This window comes from Epinephelus fuscoguttatus, linkage group LG13 (assembly GCF_011397635.1).
Source record: "Epinephelus fuscoguttatus linkage group LG13, E.fuscoguttatus.final_Chr_v1".
Taxonomy (NCBI): Eukaryota; Metazoa; Chordata; class Actinopteri; order Perciformes; family Serranidae; genus Epinephelus; species Epinephelus fuscoguttatus.
Window position 1 is genome coordinate 38,742,809 of NC_064764.1, and position 21,895 is coordinate 38,764,703.

The 21,895-nt window shown below is 44.3% G+C and overlaps 1 protein-coding gene across 1 annotated transcript in view; it reads right to left on the bottom strand.

Moving 5' to 3' along the window:
- The window catches only part of pde1a (phosphodiesterase 1A, calmodulin-dependent), a 47,655-nt gene extending 26,021 nt beyond the window's left edge, over positions 1–21,634 (bottom strand). The window contains exons 1-2 of the mRNA XM_049593366.1: positions 20,436–21,634; positions 3,315–3,341 (exon numbers count right to left, since the gene is read on the bottom strand). Coding sequence (XP_049449323.1) covers positions 3,315–3,341; positions 20,436–21,142 — 734 coding nt within the window. The 5' untranslated portion in view covers positions 21,143–21,634. The remainder of the gene's footprint in view (positions 1–3,314; positions 3,342–20,435) is intronic.
- Between the last annotated feature and the right edge of the window lie 261 nt (positions 21,635–21,895).

Genomic DNA, 21,895 nt, shown 5'->3' on the forward strand with positions numbered 1-21,895 from the left:
GCTACTCTGCATGGCTGGGAGAGGAGAGTGTGACAAGATGAGTGCAGATGGAGGTGTGAAGCCAGAGAGGAATATTTTGGCAATATTTTGGATACAGGAGAGACAGCGTGGCACAAGTGCAGGTAGTGTGCAAGTCTAAGTCAAAAACTGCAAAGGAATGGTTCTGATTTTTAGAGGTGGTGTTGTATGGGGTACTTATCCACGGTCGGTGTGTTATATACGGTCTGATACGGAAGCGAAGCAACAAAATACCCCATTTCAAAAAATCTGAACCATCCTCCCAAGTAGTATTGTTATCATGATATTCAACAACGTTATTGCTTATTTTCATTATATCATAGAGGCTTCGTTTTTGCACTGCACTCCACTGAATTCTGCTGCACTGCAGTGTTACATACTGTCCCTGTTGCAATGTGGGGATTCCTATTTAACACACCTCAATAAGAGCAATAGGAGTCTGCAGAAATCCACTCCGCAGACTTCATACACCTGCTAACTGACAGAAGGAAGTTCTGATCCTCATACTTTGCACCCACACAGCTGCTGTCCTGTTCACACCACAAAACCAGAACATGGAAATCTGTTTCCTCCAGATGGACACATGACACCCCGCCGCCTGTCAATCAGCTGACTCCCACAGAAAGCAATGGGAGTCTCCTGCAGGAAATAAACAGACCTGACTATCTAGATCCACAACTTCATACCCGCTGCATCTCTGTCAGCCAGGACGAAGTTCAGGTCAGTCTGAAACCAAAACTTTTCTATTTATACAGGATTCAAAGTTTTTTTCTCCACACTGCAAAAAGTTCTTTTTAGGAAAAATAATCTAACAGTTTATTGCAAGGAGATGCTGAGTGGGCGTGAAGTGATATTCTGTATTCCAAAGAGAGCTCATATATATTCATCGGGCGCCGATCATCCAGTGCTGGTGCACTGAGCGAGGAGGACGGCTGGATATTTAGTGCTGTGTTGCTGCTGCTCAGGATGGAGGGATGGTGCGAATGTTTACAACAGAGGAGGCTGACGACAGGGAGACATAAAGACTCCGCTGCGGCCAGGCATCGTGCCGTTGTCATGGCAACGAAAACACCTTCCTATAAACTGGATGAAATCTGTTTTAGTTGCCATGGTTACAGCTGGAGTCAGACGGGGAGACGGAGCGAGGGAGAAATAAAAGTTCAAGACACTGCAGACATTCAAGCACTTCATTTTGCTGGGGAAAAAAACTACAGCGTCAGTTTTTTGTGATACTAGATTATTATCATTATCATCAGTAGTAGCTGCAGCAGTGTTATTAACTGAGGCCCAGCTGCTGTCCTTAATGACAGAGGGCGCTTCAAGCTCCAATTCAGTAAAGAACAAACTCTGATTTTCTGCTGTCTGATTACTGATCACCAGTCTGTCGTCACATCAGGATGGGAACTGAAGGTTCGCTTTAAAAACAACTGCAATTAATGGTTCTTAGAACAATTCATTCACATGTGCAGACTCAAAGGAGCATGCTGGCTTCTGTACAGTATGTACTCTGTTGGCACATGAAAAAGAAGTTCATTTCCAGAGTGTAGTGTTTCCAACAGTTAAAGAGGTATATGTATCTTTGAGGTCCAGTGTGTAGGATTTAGGGGCATCTGCAGGGGCCATAACACACCAAATTCCCATCAAAGAACTAGCAGCGATGAAAGCTGACTGTTGTGTTGCCTAATGTTGACATGTCTCGGCCAGAAAGTTGTACATAAACACACTCAAAGACTACAGCCAACAGCCAACCAGCATGTACATTATGTGCCTGTGCAAGAGGAGATAACTCTCATCATCAGCAGACAGCATTAGTCTGTAATTATCATTCAAAAAGGGAAACTGGAAGACTGTCTTGATGCTAGTTAGCCAGTTAGCACTTAACAACACAACCCAGTGCTGAAAGAACAGAGCATATTTTCCATGTGGCAGCGAACAATAATACAAACCATCAGGAAACGTTTCTGCTAAAGAGCTAAAGGGCCAAAGAAAAACAATCTTACCTCATATAACAAATTTGTTTGGGTCTCACTGCCTCATTACTTTAGCGCTTTGTTTACTTTCCTCACTTCTATTTCTCTTCTTGTGGGCTGAACTGAGCTGACAATCAGAGTGATTTCACTCACTGACAGGCTCCCTCATCACCAATGCCAATTCAACACACTGAATCGGCTGGAAAAAAAAGCCATTGAGGTCCAACGATGCAGGACACACCTCAAAGACTAGGGCGTCAGACGCTCAATGATGGCTCAAAATTAACTGACGGCCGATCAATGGCTTGGTGTGTTAGGGCCTTTGCTGTGTTGGCACACGGGTGAAATTCTGCAGGCTCACCACTAGATGCCACTAAATCCTACAGACTGGACTTTTCAGTAAAAGTGCAAACAACACAGTAAAAATACTCAAGTAAAAGCCCTGCATTTATAACCCTACTGCAGAGAAGTAGTCTCATGTAGCCCTTTCTCACACTGTGCCATCACTGGGGAAAAGTCTTGCTGTGCTCATCATAATCCCACACAATGGTTGAAAAACACTCTCGGTTGTTAGTACTTCTTTCTGTCTTTAAACCTACGACACAATTGTCCTGTGTAGCACTAAGCCCAGGATGCAGCAAGGGTGCCCTTGCAAAAGAGGCATGTATAGCTGCAGACACATTCCGTTTGAAGCCTGCAAGACACCCTCCTCAAACTGCGGCCACCTCCGGTACATGACAAACCCTGCTACAATACAACGTGGTATATTCCACTTTATAATCGACTTTATTCATTTACTTTTTTCATTATACATAATTCACTTTATAGTAACCGATGTAATCCCTAACCCTAACCGCCTCTCTTTTAACCTCACTTAACATTTTATTCAGGGTTTTTGTTTCCTAGACTAAGGGCCGAAGTGGGTTGATCATGTAGGTATGGTGAGTGAATCATGTAGCTAGTGCGTGGATCTCGTAGCTGCTCCAGTGGCAATTACTTACTCGTCACAAAATAGTGGCGGGAGTGAACTTGCTTTGGCGGAACATTTTGCACATGGGGAGGTGAATACCCACAAAAGTTAGCACCACCATTTTCAACAGAGTGGTTGAAGGAATAAAAAGAGGGAGGCTGTGTTCACACGGTCCAACAAGTTTCCAACCACCAGTAAGAAACTTCGTATTTTGATGCAAAGAAGCAAAACGACAAGCGGCTCCAGCTCTTACTGCTGTTGTACGACTCTACAGACAGTTAGCTAGATTAGTCCAGTGTGTATGTGTCTGTGTGTGTGTGTGTGTGTGTGTGTGTGTGTGTGTGTGTCTGTCTTACCTTTGCGATGTACTTTTATACTTCTGCCTGTAAACAAAAAGAAAAAATAGATCAGTCACTCATCATAAACTCGATGTGTTCAGGTGTGTGTGTGTTTTTAGCACAGTGGCTATATGCAGTATTGCAGGTCACATGACACACACTGGCCCAAAATAACCCTTTCCCTCAAACACAATCAGCACAGGACGATGAACACATTTTTTCTCTGACTGTCACAAACACCACGTGATGGCTCTTTCTCTGTTCACAAATAGATCCATTCAGTCCAATTAAAATTCTGGGAGAGTCATATCATTAAGTCAGCCAGCTTCCCAGGGGAGGCTTTAATGTTCCCCTGCAGAACAGGTATCCACTTCTATTAGCCCTAATGTTCACTTTGAGGTGCTGCAGACCCCAGGCTCTCTTTAACACCTCCAAAAATATAGTTAACATTGTTTTATCAGATTGATACTTAATGACTTTTACTAATTTCTCATTAGAGATTAGAAAATTTGCAAAGCTGATATTAATGAAGCAGCACGACTCCTCCAAAAACCGTTATACACACACTTGCACCCATTCAATCAGCCACAACATTAAAACCACCGACAGGTGAAATTAATAATGTTGATCATCTCATTACAGAGCAATGTTCTGATGAGAAACCTTTGGTTTTGGCATTTATGTGGATGCCACCTGACACGTACCACCCACCCAAACACCGTTGCAGACCAAGTACACCCCCTCATGGCAACAGCACTCCCTGATGGCAGTGCCCCCCCAGCAGAACAATGTATCATGCCACACTGATGAAACTGTCCAGGAATGGTGTGAGGAACGTGACAAAGACCTCAAGGCATCGACCTGGCATCAAAATTGAAACTAATTTGCCGTAGTAACAATGTTTAAATAATTATTTCACTGCTGGAAAGATGGACTTTTAATTATACTAGGATGTGTATGCAGCAGAAAGACACAAATACTTGTGAAATTGGTGCAATATGACCAGAGAAAACAGAGAAAAAGGACTGTGACATTAATTTCTATTAAAGAGGTATACAACCTACAACTACCATAATGCATTGCACTACACTGGACCAATAAACGCTCCCACTAGTGAGTCATTAAATGTGTACAGATGGTATTACAGTTAAACAGAAAGCTAAAACATGTTTCTGCAGACATTTGAGGTGGAAATAGTTCATTCAGTAACAGAATCTTGGTTTATATTTGATCAGCTCAGCTTAGTTTTACCATCTGATTTCTGTTTTATTGGCCTCCATTTTGAGGCAAACAGTATGGCGCCCTCTTCCTGTTCACGAACTCTAGCTATTACAGCTAAACATGGCACTAAAATATATCTCTGAAACCCAGTCTGGGTTGTTGAAATCTGGCGCTTGGGCAGTGACTGTCAGGCCCTGACAAAAAAAGCTTTGCCGTCTTCATGATACACAGCCGATCACGGTTATAGTTTAATGTTGCTCAGCGGCGTCAGAGGGAAATGTGGTGGGACGAGAATGAAAGTTTAGGTAGCGAAAGTCCATGTGGGGCAGGTGGGAGTGGGAATGGATGGGTCCAACAAAGACTTTGACCTGGGAGAATGGTGTTTGTGTCCAGTGAGATTACAAACCAAACCCTGGTCTTTTTTCCTAAACCCAACCATGTACGTTAATTGTTGGGGGGAGAACAACATCAGCACGCGTTGTTGTACCGATGTAGTGCGCTTATTTTGAAAAAGACGGAAATTGTGTGAAAGTGTATTTTGAAAGAAGACAATGCATGTAACTGAAGTTGACACGGCGTCCAAGAACATCAACAACCAACACATTCAGGGTACCTTGCACGTCGTATCTTGACGTAGACGGTCCATGACTAAACTTTGATATGTGACAAGGTCGGAGTGAGAATGTGCTGCTGGAAACAATTTAGGCAAGAAATAGGCAGTGCAGTATTAATCTTGATTTGGAATTGATCAGCGCTGCCTCATTTTACCGCTTGATCGAATGTCAGTCGGAGTTTGAGACGGAGAGAGAGCTGGTTTGTTTCTTGATCTACTTCTATACCTTCAGGACCATGGTGGCGGCTTAGGTGGCAGTCAGTGCAAAATTACACAAATAAATGTTAAATGGACATACACTTGTATAGCACCTTTCTAGTCTGGAAAGTGTACAAGGTGCCACCTGCTACTCAGTAACCATTAAAATGCGCTTACACACTGATGGAACAGCCATCAGGAGTAATTTGGGGTTCAGCATCCTGCCCAAGGATACTTCGACATGCCAACTGGTGGAGCCGGGGATCTAAATGCCGATCGACAGTTACTGGACGACCCGCTCTACCTCCTGAGCCACAGTCGCTGTACAGCCAAATACAGCCTGTAGTTCAGGCAACAGCACAGGAGAGCCAGCAAAACTCATTACACCAGGGAGGGGGCATATCTAGGCACTGGTAAGATGGAGGGAAGTTTATTGCAGTTCATTTACATGAACTACCCACATTGTTTTGACACAAAGCTGGAAAATCAGCAAATTATCCTTTTTATGGTCCTTTCTCTAATTCGTCACCTTCATTAAATGCAGAGGTCCAGTTAGTAGCAAAATGAAAGGTTACCCTTTAAAACTGTCTGCTCTTTAGGTTTAAATAAGGTCAGAGGAAAAGAACATTAATGGGAAACGATGGTTGCAATTATTGTTTTTTTACATGCACAGGAGGGACACTGAGAGCCCTCAAACAATAAGAATATAAAACCAAAGTCAACTAAACAAAGAGGTAATACAAGCATCAAGGTCACGGCTCACTGCTAAACCCATTACAAGGACTGGACAAAAGAAAAAGTCCCTCCTGTATGTAAATACGTCCACCAGAGGCTGATGACGAGGGTCTGAACGCTCCATTTGGTCTGAAATGAGCCAATCACAGCCCTGGAATCTGACCCTGAAGGCTAATCACAGCTCTAACAAGTCTCAGCTCTGAAAGGTGGCAGCAGCAGGAACCTGTTATTTCACGGTCGATCGGTAATTGTACGCTGGCCCGCGTGGGCGGATCGGCACTGAATTACAAAGTGGGGTACAGCGGGGGGAGCAGCGGCTGGCTGCAGCCTGCATTGTGTTTTTGGTGGGAAAAAACAAAAGCATGCTGCAGTACCAACAGTGACAGGTGAGGACAGAGATAGTTTCTGGAGAATGACTCACCACTCTGTCATGAGTTTTCCAGGCTGACGCCTTTACTGAGAGAATTTGCATTTTTTTTTCCCGTTCATGTGTTTTTGCTTTCTCTGCTTCCCTCTGAGCAGTGATACTTTCACCTCACACATTTTCTTCCCTGCGTCCTTGAGCATTATTAGCACTGAGCATGTAATGTATTCTTAGATGCATTATTTCTCTGCATGACTGTTTGTGTTGCACCACCGCAGGGTGCCTTTCGCGCTTTTTTAGTGGTTAACTCCATTTACACCGCCTACATCAAGACCAAGCGCCCTGGCCTGAAGAAAAAGAACAGCATCCATTAAAATGTAGCAGCCTGATAATAAACCAACTGCAGCACACACACACACACACACACACACACACACACACACACACACAAATAAATATACATAAATTCATGAAAGCAACTTGTTTTCTGTTGTTTTGGAGTCAAACTTCAAGTTAAATATTAGTGAAAGCATTTGAACAGAAATAAAAATGCAAAGCAACAAACACATCCTAGTTTCTTGTGTTTTTAAGTCACTGCAGATGTTACGGCTCAGTTATACTCACTATCCATCCATTTCAAATGCTGTAAACATGACTGCCCTCATACTTCCATGTGTCCTTTATGCTTGCATAGATACAGCCAATGGATGGCACAAATGACAAACGAGGCAATGGAGGAGTTCTTAATATTCAAAACATTCTCATCCCAAGTCGTCACATATCGCCGCTTTGTCAGTGCACTTTCATGTCTACACATTACACACTGGGTGTCCTTCTGTGTCTGCTGTTGATGTGGTGCGACGCTGCTACCCGTGCCAGGTCATCAACAAAAGCATGTGGTTAGATTCAGAAAAAAAAACGTTGTGGTTTGGCTCTACATTCATATGGGAAGCAAACATCCAGCTCCTGGATGAAAGTCCGAGGATTGTTGGACCCATACACCATCACTCCCACCTGCCCTATAGGCACTTTCCAGCTCCTTATATCACATAATTACTGCCAGCAGTTGGTCTGTGAGGTCATTGCATATATCATGACATGAGGTAGGAGAATTCTTTTCACCATGTAATATACTATATTACCAATTTGTTCTGACATTGTTCAAATGTCTTCATCGTCTCCTACGGTCGTATCTCGCTTGAACTACGTTACACTGCCTCAACGATCTTCGGTGCTACTGCTCCATTTCATCCGTACTGTAACGACTCATTTACGCCTCTTTTCCACTTACATATGTGACGGGTGTCCGTAAACATACCCATGATACCTCTCGTGTCCCATGCAAGGAAGTGCGTTTCTTTACCGATAGATAAAAACCTGATAGAAACTACAAGTATTCATGGGCGAGAGGCTACTTTTGTCCTTTTTTGCCATCAAGTCATTTGGAACATGCACTTGGAATATTACAGGGACAGAAAAAGAATCAACACAGGCAACGGGATTAAAGAAAATAGCCTGTTAGCCAGTTAGCAGCCTGTTAGCTAAGCTAGCACATACAGTTATACAGTCTATCCAAAATCCACCACAAAAGTTTTTTCTATCGCACGCGAGGCAAAGTCCAGACCAAAATATTACGGAGGGGAGGATTTTCGCTGGCATTTCAGATATCACTTGCGGTTGCGTTGTCTCCGTACACATACGCAAGTGAAAATGAGGCGTTATGGTCAATGTTAGAGACGAAGACAGAGACGAACGGAGCCTTCTGTCCATATGTTGCATTCATTTTGTTCATATATGTGCACGTTCACTGAAAGCTTACAAATATGGATGAAACAGAACAGTACTGTCAGAGATCATGGAGGCAGTGTAGCGTAGTTCAAGCGAGATATGACAGTAAGAGACAACGAAGAAATCTAAATAATGGCGTAACAGAACAACTTGGTAATATATAATGATATATAGTGAAAATAGTTAAAAGAATTCTGTGTCCACATGTCAGGATGTACTTATTACACTGTCTCCGTTTTAAATATTATGACCACCTCTACCGTCACCTCTTTTTTTGTTGCGATCTATTGCCATTGATTGGCTGTATGTATGCCAATATAAAGGACCCATGGACGCATGAGGGCAGTGACATTTACAACATTTGAGACAGACATATCTTTTTCATATCTAAAGGGAGAATAAATGAGCTGTAATCTTTCAGAAAACATGCACAAATACAGACGAAATGAACACAGTACGGACAGAAAGCTGTGTCTGTCTCCATCTCAACTGGTCTCTACTGTGACCACTGTACAGGACGGACTGGTTTTGATAGGACCACAGTGGCTGTGGCTCTGTATGTTATCCAGAATTTCAGATGACTGGACAAAAAAAACTAGTTACCTTGGATTTTATTCTGTTTTCTATTGTAGTCACTGAACTGTCTCAGCTGCTTTCTTTTCTATTTTACGCTCCACAAAACACTCTGATGAACTCTCCAGCGCACATTTTCTCTCTTTCACTTTTATTTTCCATCCTTCTGTCTCATTGTTTCATCCCAGTCTCACCAAAGCATTTCAAAAGGCTGATTAAAAAAATACAATTAACAAACTAAAATGAAAAATAACAGTTGCAGAAAGAGACAGGAGCAAAACTCTGTGTAAAGCAATCAAGAAAAATAAAGAAATATCTGTCTCCTCTCGTCAGCAGAGAGTTTGCTGCATTGAGATGTTCTGCTGTTACCACGGAAACTAGAGAGGACGACAAAAAAACAAATCTGTACTCTTATTTGTTTTCCCAACAAACAGCACAAACCTCTGCTGTTTGTTTATCTGTATCAGCAGTTCATACCTATCAGGAGGAGTTAATACGATCAATGCGGAGATAAATAGAGACACCAGAGGGCACTTAGTGGTTCAAGATATGTTGGCACCAGTCACACACACACACACACACACACACACACACAATATGAAGCGGCTGATTCTGTGATAAGAATAAAGAGCTGAATCTTCTTATTTGTCAGTCAGATGTGTTTTCTTTTGCTGTTTGGTTGTTTTTGTCAAATTTCGGCTGCACTTTCATTCATTTGGATGGAAGAGAGAGCGCGCACACTCAAAATAGCACCACTTAACATCTCTGCGGATTTCATAGCAACAGAACATTCAGAAAAGTGGCAGCTTGCAGCACTCCTTGCCTGCAGGTGTGGCAGGTTTTTAACTGTTACTGTCTCTGCCTGTAGGACAGGGCTGTGCATCAGAAACTGTTGAAAGCTGGCGTCGCAGTCAGACAAATTTAAACACTTTTGTTTTTGCTCCCTTTTTTCACAGGTTTAAGTTAAAGATCTGAGACTTTTTATGCACTCAGTGGATTTATTTCTCTCTCTCTCTCTCTCTCTCTCTCTCTCTCTCTCTGCTCCTTTTCCAAGATGATCCATCCAGCTGACAGGTGCGACACATCAAGATGCCGATTAAACAGCATCATTACTGCACAGGTGTGCCTCGGCATAGTCTCAATAAAAGCCACTCTAGAATGTGCAGGTTGATTTTCAGATGATGAGCTTTACTTTAATTGTTTCTGGTGGTTTGAGCAGAAATGTTTAGGTTGTGCAAACAATTGCATCAGCTGCTCGGGTGGCTGGTCTCAGACAATATTGCAGGTGGAGACGGTGGATGTGGAGGTCCTGAGCTGGTGTGGTTATACGTGGTCTGCGGTTGACTGAATGTACTTAGGGCTGCCCTCTGATAGTCGACCAAACGTCAGTCACCAGAAAAGCCATTAGTAGCAAGATTTCATTGGCTTAGTGCTAGGAAGAAAAAGTGAAACTCTATTATGAGCTGCGCCTTGTCAAATAAATCCAAACCTATATGACTGGACCATGTGGGACTTTAATTTGAAAGGACAGACACAGGAAGTGTCCACGCTCAGCAGTCAGACAGGAGTCAGGTTAATCTCCAGGGCTGGTACCTGCGGTTATTCCACAGGCTAGTTAATAACATGTCGGGCAGGAAATCCAAAGTGTGGGATCATTTTGAGAAGGTGAAGGACGAACCCAAGGTGATATGTAAACTCATCTTCATTGGTCGACTACAAACATGACGTATCATGTGAAACATGGAAGTAGCTACATGCCCATTAGCCCACAGCGTCATTAACAGGCGGCTCGCTCAGTGTGTGACGTGCACTTGGAGATAAAATATAGGCCTATATTAATGAAGGTTCATTAGTACGGTTTGTATTTCTCTGTAATGTAGCACAGTGTTAACAATGTTACTGATACTATTCTTTCTCACACCTTCAACTCAAACCACCAAAATATATCATTACATTCATATCAGAAACATGCAGGAGACTAAATGATGACTGCTGGTTGACTAGGAACATTCTTAGTCTTCATGGAAACATCTTCATTCTTTGTCATGACCCCGGTTTTTGTTATCTTGTGGACTTTTGGGGGGTTTTGTTTTATGTTATTCATTTCTGTTTAATCTGTTTCCTGGTCCATTTGGTAGATTCTCTCCTCATGTGTCACGTCTGCTTTTACTTCCTGTCTTTGTGTGTTTTCCCGCCTGTTTTTTGTCACACCTGTCTTGTTAGTCCGTCCCTGTTCCCAGAGTCTTCCCTTCACACCTGTTCTGTATAGTCCTGTTTGCTCCACCTTAGTGTTCCCCTCCACACCCTTGTTGTAAGCCAATCCCCATCCTCCAGCTGTGTCTCATTCTTGTGATTAGTTTTCTGTGTTTATATACCTGTGTCAGTTTGTCTGTGTTCATCCCCATGTTCTTGTTGTCATCCCCTGTGCCGTTACCTGCCTGGTGTCTTGTGTACTTTGTGGATGTCTTCCCTGAGTTCATCGTATTATCCCAGTTGGCTTTCAGTTTAGCTTTCAGTGACCTGCCTGTTTCAGATGTTTTTAATCAGCTTTACTAAAGCTCTCTTTTTGTTAAACGTTCAGTCTGCCTGCTGCTCTGCATTTGGGTCCTTCCTGAGCTGATACGACAGGCTGATGGTGGTGAAATGAACACTCACTTCAGAGAGGCAACAGCTCTGGTGGACATTCCTGCAGTCAGCCTGCTGATGGCACGCTCCCTCAAAACTAGAGACATCTGTGGCATCGTGCTGTGTGATCAAACTGCACATTTTAGTGTCTTTTCTCCTGATCTAAATCTGGAAACGGTTCAGACTTTGACTGAATTTAACTACGACAAGCTTCTTAATTTGACACAGATTCATAGAAATGTTTTGCACATTTTGTCAAAGGCAAAAAGCATGTTTAAATCAACCTAACAAAAACAATATTGTTCCTGTGTCAGTACTGATAGCAACATACTGTTATGTCACTGATATTAAAAAGATGTGATATGAGGCCCTGCTGTAGGAGGCAACATGTCTTCATCTGTCAGTCACTCTGTCCTGACAGAGTGTGAAGTCTGATAAATGCCCTCAAGTGATGTCATTTGTGACAGCGTCAGTTGAGGAATAAAATTTTGAAAGGCAAAAAAAATCTGAAGGCGTTGAGTTAGAAAGATGTGAGCTTAGCTGAGCTCATCTCTGCTGCAGGATACGTTAGCTACCAATGAGCATAACACACCTAATGCCTGGTTCACACTACACAATATCAGCCCGATTCTTGGCCGATGCAGCGACGTACGGTGGCGGCATGGATCGTGAACGACAAAGAGTGTCGTATACGCAATAATCCATTGTTTCATCACGTGTAGTGTGTCATGTCTGTCGGCCAAGTCACCGCACAATTTCATGACTCTACAGTGGCGTAATGTGACATAGTGACTATCAAACAGACAGAAATGTCGTGTAGTGTGCACCAGGCATAAGTGTCTGCAGTCAGGTTGCATTGTGGGTAATGTAGGCGCCAGGTTTTGACAAGGAAAAGGAATGTGTGGAATAAAGTGATATCTCTGATTCTTCTGCAATGACTTTGATCCTTGTTTTTCTTTTCTTTTCTTTTTTTAAAAAGCTGTCTCTTAACGTTGTACTGTCGCCTGTGATGGGAGACTTTGGCCAATCACAGGTTGTTTCAGAGAGAGGATGTTCCTATTTACTGTAATACAAATGCAGATATGCGTTCATGACCCTTCAGATGGTGAAAGCCTGATTCAGGGGTGGAGAATTCTACAGAGAAAGTTGCTATTCCAGCATTGGCACCAACTGCCTACACTGCAAAGCGACCCCAAAAAGGAAGACAGACTTATCAAAAAGAGAGTCTGACAATCAACAAGATAAAACACATGTCAGCATCGGTGAGGTGTTTCAGAGATGGAGAGAGCCGGAGCAAGAGGCTCATGGCTGCGAGTTTCTGTTTCTGTAGCTATCGTTAGCTTCAGCCTCAAATCACAGTGTGTCCTCCGCCTCACTCCCCACTGCAACAGACCACCTCACTGGGAGGAGAGTGGGCAACAGTTTGGGTGACTTAACCCCCAGTCAGCGGCCGCAGCAACCTGAATCCAGCCAGCTCAAACCCCAGCTGCGGGGGACCGGACAGCCCAGACTCCCTGCTGGATTAGGAAACTTTCTGTTGCTGCTGTTACACAGCTTAGATCAGCTTCTGCTGCTGGCCACCAGTCTGCTGTGACACTCAGCGCTGGGGGGTTTGTGCCAGCAGAATTCAAGAAACTACAGTTGCAAACTGAAGGTCTATTTGCGGAGCTGCTTCCGGCTCTTCTCCAGGGCGGGGGGCAAGGCGGAGGGACGGTGAGGTAGCTAGCAGCTAATTCTTGTTTCATATGTGATCTGATAAACAGAGAAAGGAGCAAGGAGGGGCTGAGCGAATGTGCTGCGGGCAATAAGGTTAAGTAAATCAATGTATGGGCAACACTGGGGAACTGTTTGAAGCGGGTGAATATGCCTGTGGTCGTCTGGTGGGAGGGGCTTAAGACAGAGAGTGGAGAGCTGCAGGAGAAAGGTGTATTTTCAAGGTTGCCACTTCTTTGCCTTTGCCAGATGTCGACCTACCCCAGCTTTAAGTCGCCAGTTTAGTAGCTGATCTTCTGTTTTGACTTCTGCATTCTTATTTTTACACCTTCAGTGTCTCTGTCTCATTGAATCACTGCTGACAGATAACACGTTCACTTGCCAATGTTTATTACAGGAATTGGCAAAATCAGACACTTCTCTTGGCTTCAACTTCTTCAACCAACACACCAACTTCTGCTGGTAAATCTTTAACTGTGTTGCCAGCTAGTTACTAATACAAGATGCTGTACAGCGAGTCAGGTCTGTTAAACACAACAGGAATTGCCAAGGGGCCTAAATTTGTGTTTGTGTGTGTTTTATGGAAATAACACATTTCATTTCACCGCTGCCGCTGATGCGAGACACTTTCATTAAATCAACATTGCTGATGACTTTTTTTCTGCCGTAACGTGACGAATGAGACGACGGTGATGTGCAGAGTGACAAACTATTACATTAAAAGATGTAAATATAGAAATACATATCTGTGAGTTACAGGAGTTATATATGAAAGAATACAGCATGCACTGCATTTGAAAATATGTTCATTTCATTCATCTGATGTTCAGGATCTTAACAGAAATATCAGATGCTTGTGATCTGAAGAGCGTCCGCCTGTGGACCGATGAGTCATGGTTCAGCTAACGAGGATGAGGATGAGGGCTCTCATGTGGTCGAGGGCTTCGCATTTTCCAAAACTGTATAAGAGCCCAAAAAGGACCAGCGTTACGAATACATGTGAAACTCATATTTTCACGTGTTAAATATTATATACCTCATGTGAAAGGCACCAAATGGCCAAAAGTATTTGGACAGGTGGACACACAAGCACATAATTGATACTTGAACATTCCAAAAATAAAACTATGATTGTGAACCTGCTGCTCTAACAGCCTCCGCTCTTCAGTCTTTCCACCACATGTTGAACCTGCTGCAGATTTGCTCCCATTCAGATTCAAGAGCATTAATGAGGTCCAACACTTATGCTGGGTGATCAGGTCTGGCTCACAGTCTGTGCTTCAGTTCCTCCTGAAGGTGTTAGATAAGGCTGAGGTCAGGGTTCTGCACAGACAAGTCAAGCTCCACACCAAACTGGAGGAACTATTTCTTTATGGAGCTGGGTTGTGCACGGAGGCACTGTCATGTTGAAACAGGAAAGAGACCGAGAACACTAAAATGTTGTATGCCGCAGAATTAAAAACTACTGCACACATTTAGCATCGCACTCCTGTAACACAGTCTGATTCAGGATGGACAGTTTAAAATCGATGCAGCAGAGCCTGAGATTTCATCTCTGTTAGTCTGTACATTCGTCTTCCCTGTCAGAACCTGGCGCCCACATTCAAGCTACAGTTGGTAACTTTTATAAAAATAACTTTTTGTCATATTTGCTGAAACTGTCATAGTATCCACATAGAATGCGACGGATACCTGTGAAAAAAAACAGCTTCCTCCCCCTCCACCTCTTCGTGCTTCTAATGGCATTTGCTAGAGTCTACCACAGCTAAACAAAAACGCCTAATCAGAGGTGGGGAGTCTCTGACGCAGCTGTCAGTCATGTCAATCACTGCTCATAAACTGCAGTCAACCTGTCAAATTAGGCAGCGCTGATCGAATATGAATCAGGATTCTGTCACTGCATTGCCTATTTCTGACCTCCAAATGTTCTCAGAAACATATTTTAGTGACAGTTTGGCTGTGAATAAGTTCAGTCAGGAACACTCTCATCATAGATTTAACCATTTATTGCAACAAATGGAAATACAGTAGTGTTTGGCACTGAGGGCTCCGCTCTTGAGGTGCACCTTAGTTCAGACAAGCAGCATGCTATGTCATAACAGGAAGTGCAGAAAAAGAAACCCCCCAGGTATACAAGAGTGGGCCCAAGCAAGACATGGAATACCATTTTGACCTTCGAGACATGTTAGGACTCTGAATTAGAAAGGTGGGGGCTGGGGTGGTGGAGGTAAAGATTTGCTGGTAGCAGCAGCAGCGGTGTGTGGCAGTATTAAGCCGGAATTCAACTGGATGCGTGTCCGTTGCGGAATGGCAGCGCTGGTTATCCACTGCGTGCTCCGCTGTCCGTCAACACCCACCAGCTGCATTTGCTATGTGGAGCGGTGTAGCTCCGCCGGACAGCAGGAGTCACAGGGACCCACGAGATCTCAAGAAATTCACGCATAATCGCTCAATATAACAAGATGTAGTTTCTATAAACAGAACTACAAAACCAGAGGAGTAGTAGGAAGACATCTGGGTGCACCTCCATGATTAACATCTCCTCGTCCATGGTGTCAACGAAGTGAAATGACGTCTGAAAACCTCTGACCTGTTGACTTCAGGCCTGCCTCTGCTCATTATGACGTTTTCAGAGTGTAGTGCAGGGAAATATGATCCGCTGTGAACACTGTGTATTTTATTTTGAAAATTAACCCGATGTTTTATTTTGTTTCTGTGCACGACTTCCTGCCCTGCACGATCTGCTCTGTGCTGAATTGCTGCGTTGTGCTCCGGCGTCCAGCAAAAACAGAAGTCCTGCGTATCTGTTGCGGAGGGCTCCGGAGTGCCGCAGCTGTGACGGAGCCGGAACGCAGCACAGCTGCAGCTGGTGGAAACACACACATTGACTAGAATTGAAACGTATTTGGGTGGAATTTGGGGGTTAGTGTGGCAGCGATCAGTGAGTAGGAATTTAATGGACCACCTTGTGTGAGAATGGGCTGTGAGTCAGCTGATCACAGCTGGGGCGTATGATTTCCATGTCCTGCATGAGGTAATGCAAAGCTTCATAAAGCTGGTCACTCACTTCACAGCTAAACAGTACACTAAAATATGTTTCTGAAAACATATTAGGCAAGAAATAGGAAATGCAGTAACAGAATCTGGATTCTTATTTGATCTGCGCCGCCTAGTTTGACAGTTTGGCTGAATTTCATGAGCAGTGACCGACGTGTTTTAGTACAAACATGACGAGGAGACGGAGGAACCACTTCTTTTTTTTTTTTTTACAAATTATCTGCTTTATGTAGTACCGCAGGCTGTTGTCATGCGCTGTTCGTACATGTTCCTACAAAAAGTAATGCACCAGGATTTGTAATTATCACACGTAGTGATGAGCCAGTAACTGGCGTATAACCCACATATGTGGGAAGGCTGTGACCACGTGACCAATGTGCTGACAAGAGTGAAGAAGGGAGCACTACAAGAAGGAGACAGCTGGGGTGGTGGATGGGTCAAAAAAGAAGGACTTTATCCAGGAGATTGGTGTTTGGAACAGTGTGAACTTAAAGGAGCTATATGTAAGAAATCTAAAGCAAATAGTCGTAAAATCCTCCTAATATGTCACAGAGACTAAGGAATAATGTTCATATAACATACTGATCTCACCGACAACAATAGTACAGCCAGAATTTTTGCATTTAAAAAAATATTTTATGGTCTGCAAATCATGTTTATGTTTTGAATTTGTGTTTTGGCCTGTTGCGCCTCCCACTGCCGTCTACCAGTCACGCAGTCAGTAGAGTCTCAGCATCAGTTACAGTTACGACTGAGCTACAGCAGCACAGCAAACAGCATTAGCAGTGTCCCAGTACATAGCATTAGCAGCCGGCTCCTCCTCAGCTGTATCCCGGCAGCAGCGTTAGCAGCAGAGAAGCAAGGACACAGCAACGCGGCCCTGCCATGGCAGCCGCCCATGGGCAAACAAATCAGTCTCCAGCGTGCCGCCGTCCAGCAACCTCGAATCTGTAGGGGAGGGGGGGCGGACATGACTCACGACAGTATTTTGAATTTGAGTGCAGTAACCGTTTTGGCCACATTCTTACATACAGCGCCTTTAAAGAGAACTTTGAATCATTTTGAGGTGCATCATCACCATGTTTCTTTTCCTAACCCTAACCACAGTAACTTTACGTGAATTGCGTAACTTTACGTTAATATCATTCGTAGGTCAGTAATAAAAAGGCACATAACTTGTAAATGGAAACACACACACACACACACACACACACACACACACACACACACACATACACATATACCCTTTCATAACGCATGAGCTGGTTGCAGCAAGGCATCATTGGACCACAGAGTGTTTGTGAGGTCGTGTGTGAGTCAAAGCATGAACACATGGATGGATGCTTGTACGTGATTGCAGCTGTTTTAAATTCCTGCCTGCTCCCAATCAGCTCCCAAGATGCCAAACTACTCCTTTAATCTCATGATCAGCTGTGATGCTTTTACTACATGATGTAATTCCTGCTCTCATCAGTCTCCATTAAAGGGATAGCTCAAATTTTAAAGTGGGGTTGTATGAGGTACTTATCCATAGTCAGTGTATTACCTCCAGTACATTTCTGTCAGCACGCCCCCCGTTTGGCGAAGCAGGCTGGAGTCTGACACCTAAGCTAAGCAATGTACTGCAGTGGATGGAGGCAGCAGCGAAACATATTTTAGCCACCTAAAAAAAATCAATATGGGTTTAAGTGTACGCTGTATTTAGAATATCGTAACTGCTTTATCTTTCCATCAGACAGCCCATTTTCATGGGGTAGACCAACTTAGTCTCACTCCCAACTCGTCGCATATCGCTGCTCAGTCAGTGGACTTTCGCATCTACATATGACGCATTACGTACGTGTCAATTTATGCCTTGTGTCTTTTCAAAATACACTTCCTTTTTCACAGAGCATGCACAATTTCTGCTTGTTAGATGCATACTGGGTTTTCCAAAATAAACTTATGATGTTGGTAAAACACCTAGTTTTACATTTCTTTCCATGTGCAAGAAAAACACGTGGTTAGGTTTAAAAACAAACATAATGGTTTGCCCCAACATTCATACAAGAAGCAAACACTGGGCTCCTGGGTCAAAGTCCAGTGTTTGTTGCATCTATCCTCCGCCCCTCCTGCCTGCCCTATAAGGACTTTCTAGCTCTTAAAGTTGCGTTGTTTTGCTGCATTTCAAGCTAACACTGTCTGGCAGCGTTATAAACTGATGCCGCCCGGTGGTGTTTCATACTGCCATAAAAGGATGGCTTTTTTGTCTGTGTCTGACCAAGTGGCAGTATTTCAGAACAGGTTGGGAGGACATGAACAGCTTCACTTCCCCATCTATGCTCTCGTCAAAGCCACCAGACCCCATTGAGAAAAACAGTAATTTTAGCTTGCTGAACACAGGAGCTGCTGGTCTACTGCTGCTTCAATCAGTTAGTTAATTTGTGTCACTGTGTGCCTTTGGTGAATCTGACCTAACCGTTTGAAACTCCAAAGTCACAAAATAACACAAATGAAATAACTGATGGAGGCAGCAGTAGACCAGCAGCTCCTGTGTTCAGCAATGTTAAATCACTGTTTTTCTCAATGGAGTCTGGCTTTGATGTACAGAAGCGTATTGCATTCACTTGACTAATTAAAAAAAAGCCTTGTTTTTCATGGCAATTTTTTTCTGCTTTTTTTTTGTGGCAATTTTTTTCCTGTTTTTCATGGGGGTTTTTTGGATCAATAAGGGTAAGGCACGTAATTAGTTACACACAGGGTATGATAATCTAGCTATGTTTTCCACTGCATCCTTTTAGTGTAGGCCTATCGCTCAATGTAACAGGTTAGGTTAGTAACAGGTTGTAAAATCATGCCCATACACGTTTGTCAGGTAACGTTGTTACAACCTGTTACTAACCTAACCTGTTACATTGAGCGATAGGCCTACACTAAAAGGATGCAGTGGAAAACATAGCTAGATTATCATACCCTGTGTGTAACTAATTACGTGTCTTACCCTTATTGACCCCGTAGTTGAAATTGTCTAGGAGCAGGAGCACAGATGCAAAATACATCCATGAGCAGGAGTCACCATGGATGCAGGGGTCACTTGCAGGTGCCAGGTGGGAGCTTCTCGCAAGATTTTCAAGTATCTCGTCTCCTCGTTCAGGAAAAAAATTACCATGAAAAACAGAAAAAAATTACAAAAAAAAACCCAGGGCTTTTTTATTTGTCAAGTGAACGCAGTACGCTTCTGTATTGAAGAGAGCGATATAATGGCTTCATTAGAAATCACTGTCTGACATTAAGGTAAAGTAGTGAGCATGTGCCTCATGTAACATTAACAATACTGATGTTTTTTTAGGTGGCTAAAATACATTTTGTTGCTAACCCCTCCACAGCAGTACATTGATACGCTTCCACATCAGACTCCAGCCTGCTTCTCCAAACTGGGGGCGTGCTGACTGACATTTACTGTTTTTAATACACTGTCTATGGATAAGTCCAAAATATCTGAACTATCCCTTTAAAGCCATGTATGTCCCCCAGTGTGTGTTGTGATGATGTAATGAGCGTGTAAACAGACACCTGAAACATCATCAGGACATTAAATGGAGCATTTTTGACGCTCTGTTTGTCTCCCTCCTCTTCTTCTCTGCCTCCACTGTGCTTTCATCCTGTTCTCTCACTCTCTCCCTCCGTCTCTCGCTCTTCATCTATCTATCTTTGCAGAGAGTTTGCTGCATCGCAACGCTCTGCCGTTACCATAGCAACCACGGAGAACAAAAAAAATAAATAAATAAATAAAAAGGCGAGCAGCTTCACATCTGCTGCCGAAGCCTCGGACTCAGGCAGATGTGGTGATGCCATTCCTGCTGCGATGTGAGCTTGTTAGCGTCCACGACTGAGAAAATATCTGACAGACAGACAGACAGAGGGACAGACAGACAGACAGAGGGACAGACAGACAGACAGACAGACAGACAGAGGAACGGGAAGCTGTGACCTCATCAAAAACATACACACACACACCGTCTCTCCCTTTCTCTCCCTCTTTTATGTTCAGTGATGTCGCACGCCCACAGGTTTTCACTCATTTTCTGTCATCCGTCTTCCCTCCATCCTCGGTCCATGCCAGCATCACCACAGCAACCACACTGATGCCGTCCCCGAGGCTGTCAGACTGATTCCAAAACTATCAGTGATCGATTCTCACGACACGATCACCGACTACTGATGGTGCTATTTCATCATTATCATCAACATTACATCATCTGTGTTTACTCACATCCCTCTGAGTCGAATCAGGACCTGGTTGTTGTGGTTCTGCTCCAGAGCGTCCTCAAAGTCCTGAATACGCTTCACCTCTGTTTTCTGCACCTCCTCAGTCTGCTGCACCTCCTCAGTCGGCACCTCTTCAGTCTGCTGCGGCTTCTCCTCAGACTGCTGCTCCTCTTCAGTATGCTGCTGCTCCTCCGTCTGCTGATCCTCAGTCTGTGACATCTCCTCAGCCTGCACCTCCTCCTCCTGCCTCTGCTCCTCCTCCTCCTCCTCCTCCGTCTGCTGCAGCTCCTCAGTCTGCTGCTCCTCCTCCATTTGCTCCTGCTCAGCCTGCTGCACCACCTCGTCCTGCTCCTGTTGCATCTCCTCCTCCTCCTGCTGCACCTCCTCAGTCTTCTGGTGCTCCGCAATCTGTGTCTCCTCCTGCACCTCCACAGCCTGCTGGTGCTCCTCACTCTGCACCTCCTCCTGCACCTGCAGCACCTCTTCTTCATTTTGCCCCTCCTCTTTCTGCGGCACCTCCTCAGACTCCACCTCCTCCTGCTCTACGTCCCGCTGGGGCATCTTCTCTTCCTGCACTCCCTCCTGTTGCTGCACCTCCTCACTTTGCTGCTGCATCTCCTGTTGCTGCACTTCCTCCTTCCCCTGCAGTTCTTGCCCCTCAGCCTCTTGCACCTCCTCAGGCAGCTGCAACTCCTCCACCTCCTCGTTCATCTCAGCGTGGTGGAGGAGGAGAAGGAGGTGGGGTTCTTTAAGTGTTGGTATGAGTGTTCACAGAGCAGAGTTTGGTCTCTGTGAAGCGTCCGGACGTCTCTCAGACTGACGGAGTTGTGAAAACATCGACGCCGATGACAGCCGAGAGCGTTTGGGTTCAGTGGAACTTCATCCAACTTCCTGTGATGTCACAGGACAGCCCGGCCAATCCAAAATGATGACCTGTGATCTGATCCGTCAGGAGAAGCAGAGGGGTTAAAGGTCACAGGACAAAGTGTGGTGTTCTTTAAAAAGTTGAAGAGCAGGAGCAGACTGACGGCGTCTCTCAGTCGATCACACTGACGACTTCCTTCACAGCGAACAGTTGAGCTCTGCACTCCAGCACTGCGGCTGCAAAATGATCCAGCTCAGCTGTCCCAGAGCATCGCCGTAGCAACGCAAGAAGGAAGTCGACCAGCAATAAAGACAGGATGGAGTGAGAGAAAAAGAGAGAGAGGAGTGATGGAGGAGGACAAAGGAGAAGCAGAGAACATCGCAGAGTGTTTCCGTGGTAACTCAACAACGGTTGCTAAGAGTGATGGAATCCTGCAGCCGACAGACCTCCCTCCTCCCCCTCCTCCTCCTCCTCCTCCTCCTCTCCTCACACCCTCTCAAATTCAAACGCACATAACTTCACGCTCCGCACAGACGCAAACAGCAAACCTCAATCTGTCCTCCCCTCGCTCACACGCTGCGTGCGAGAGTGTGTGTGTG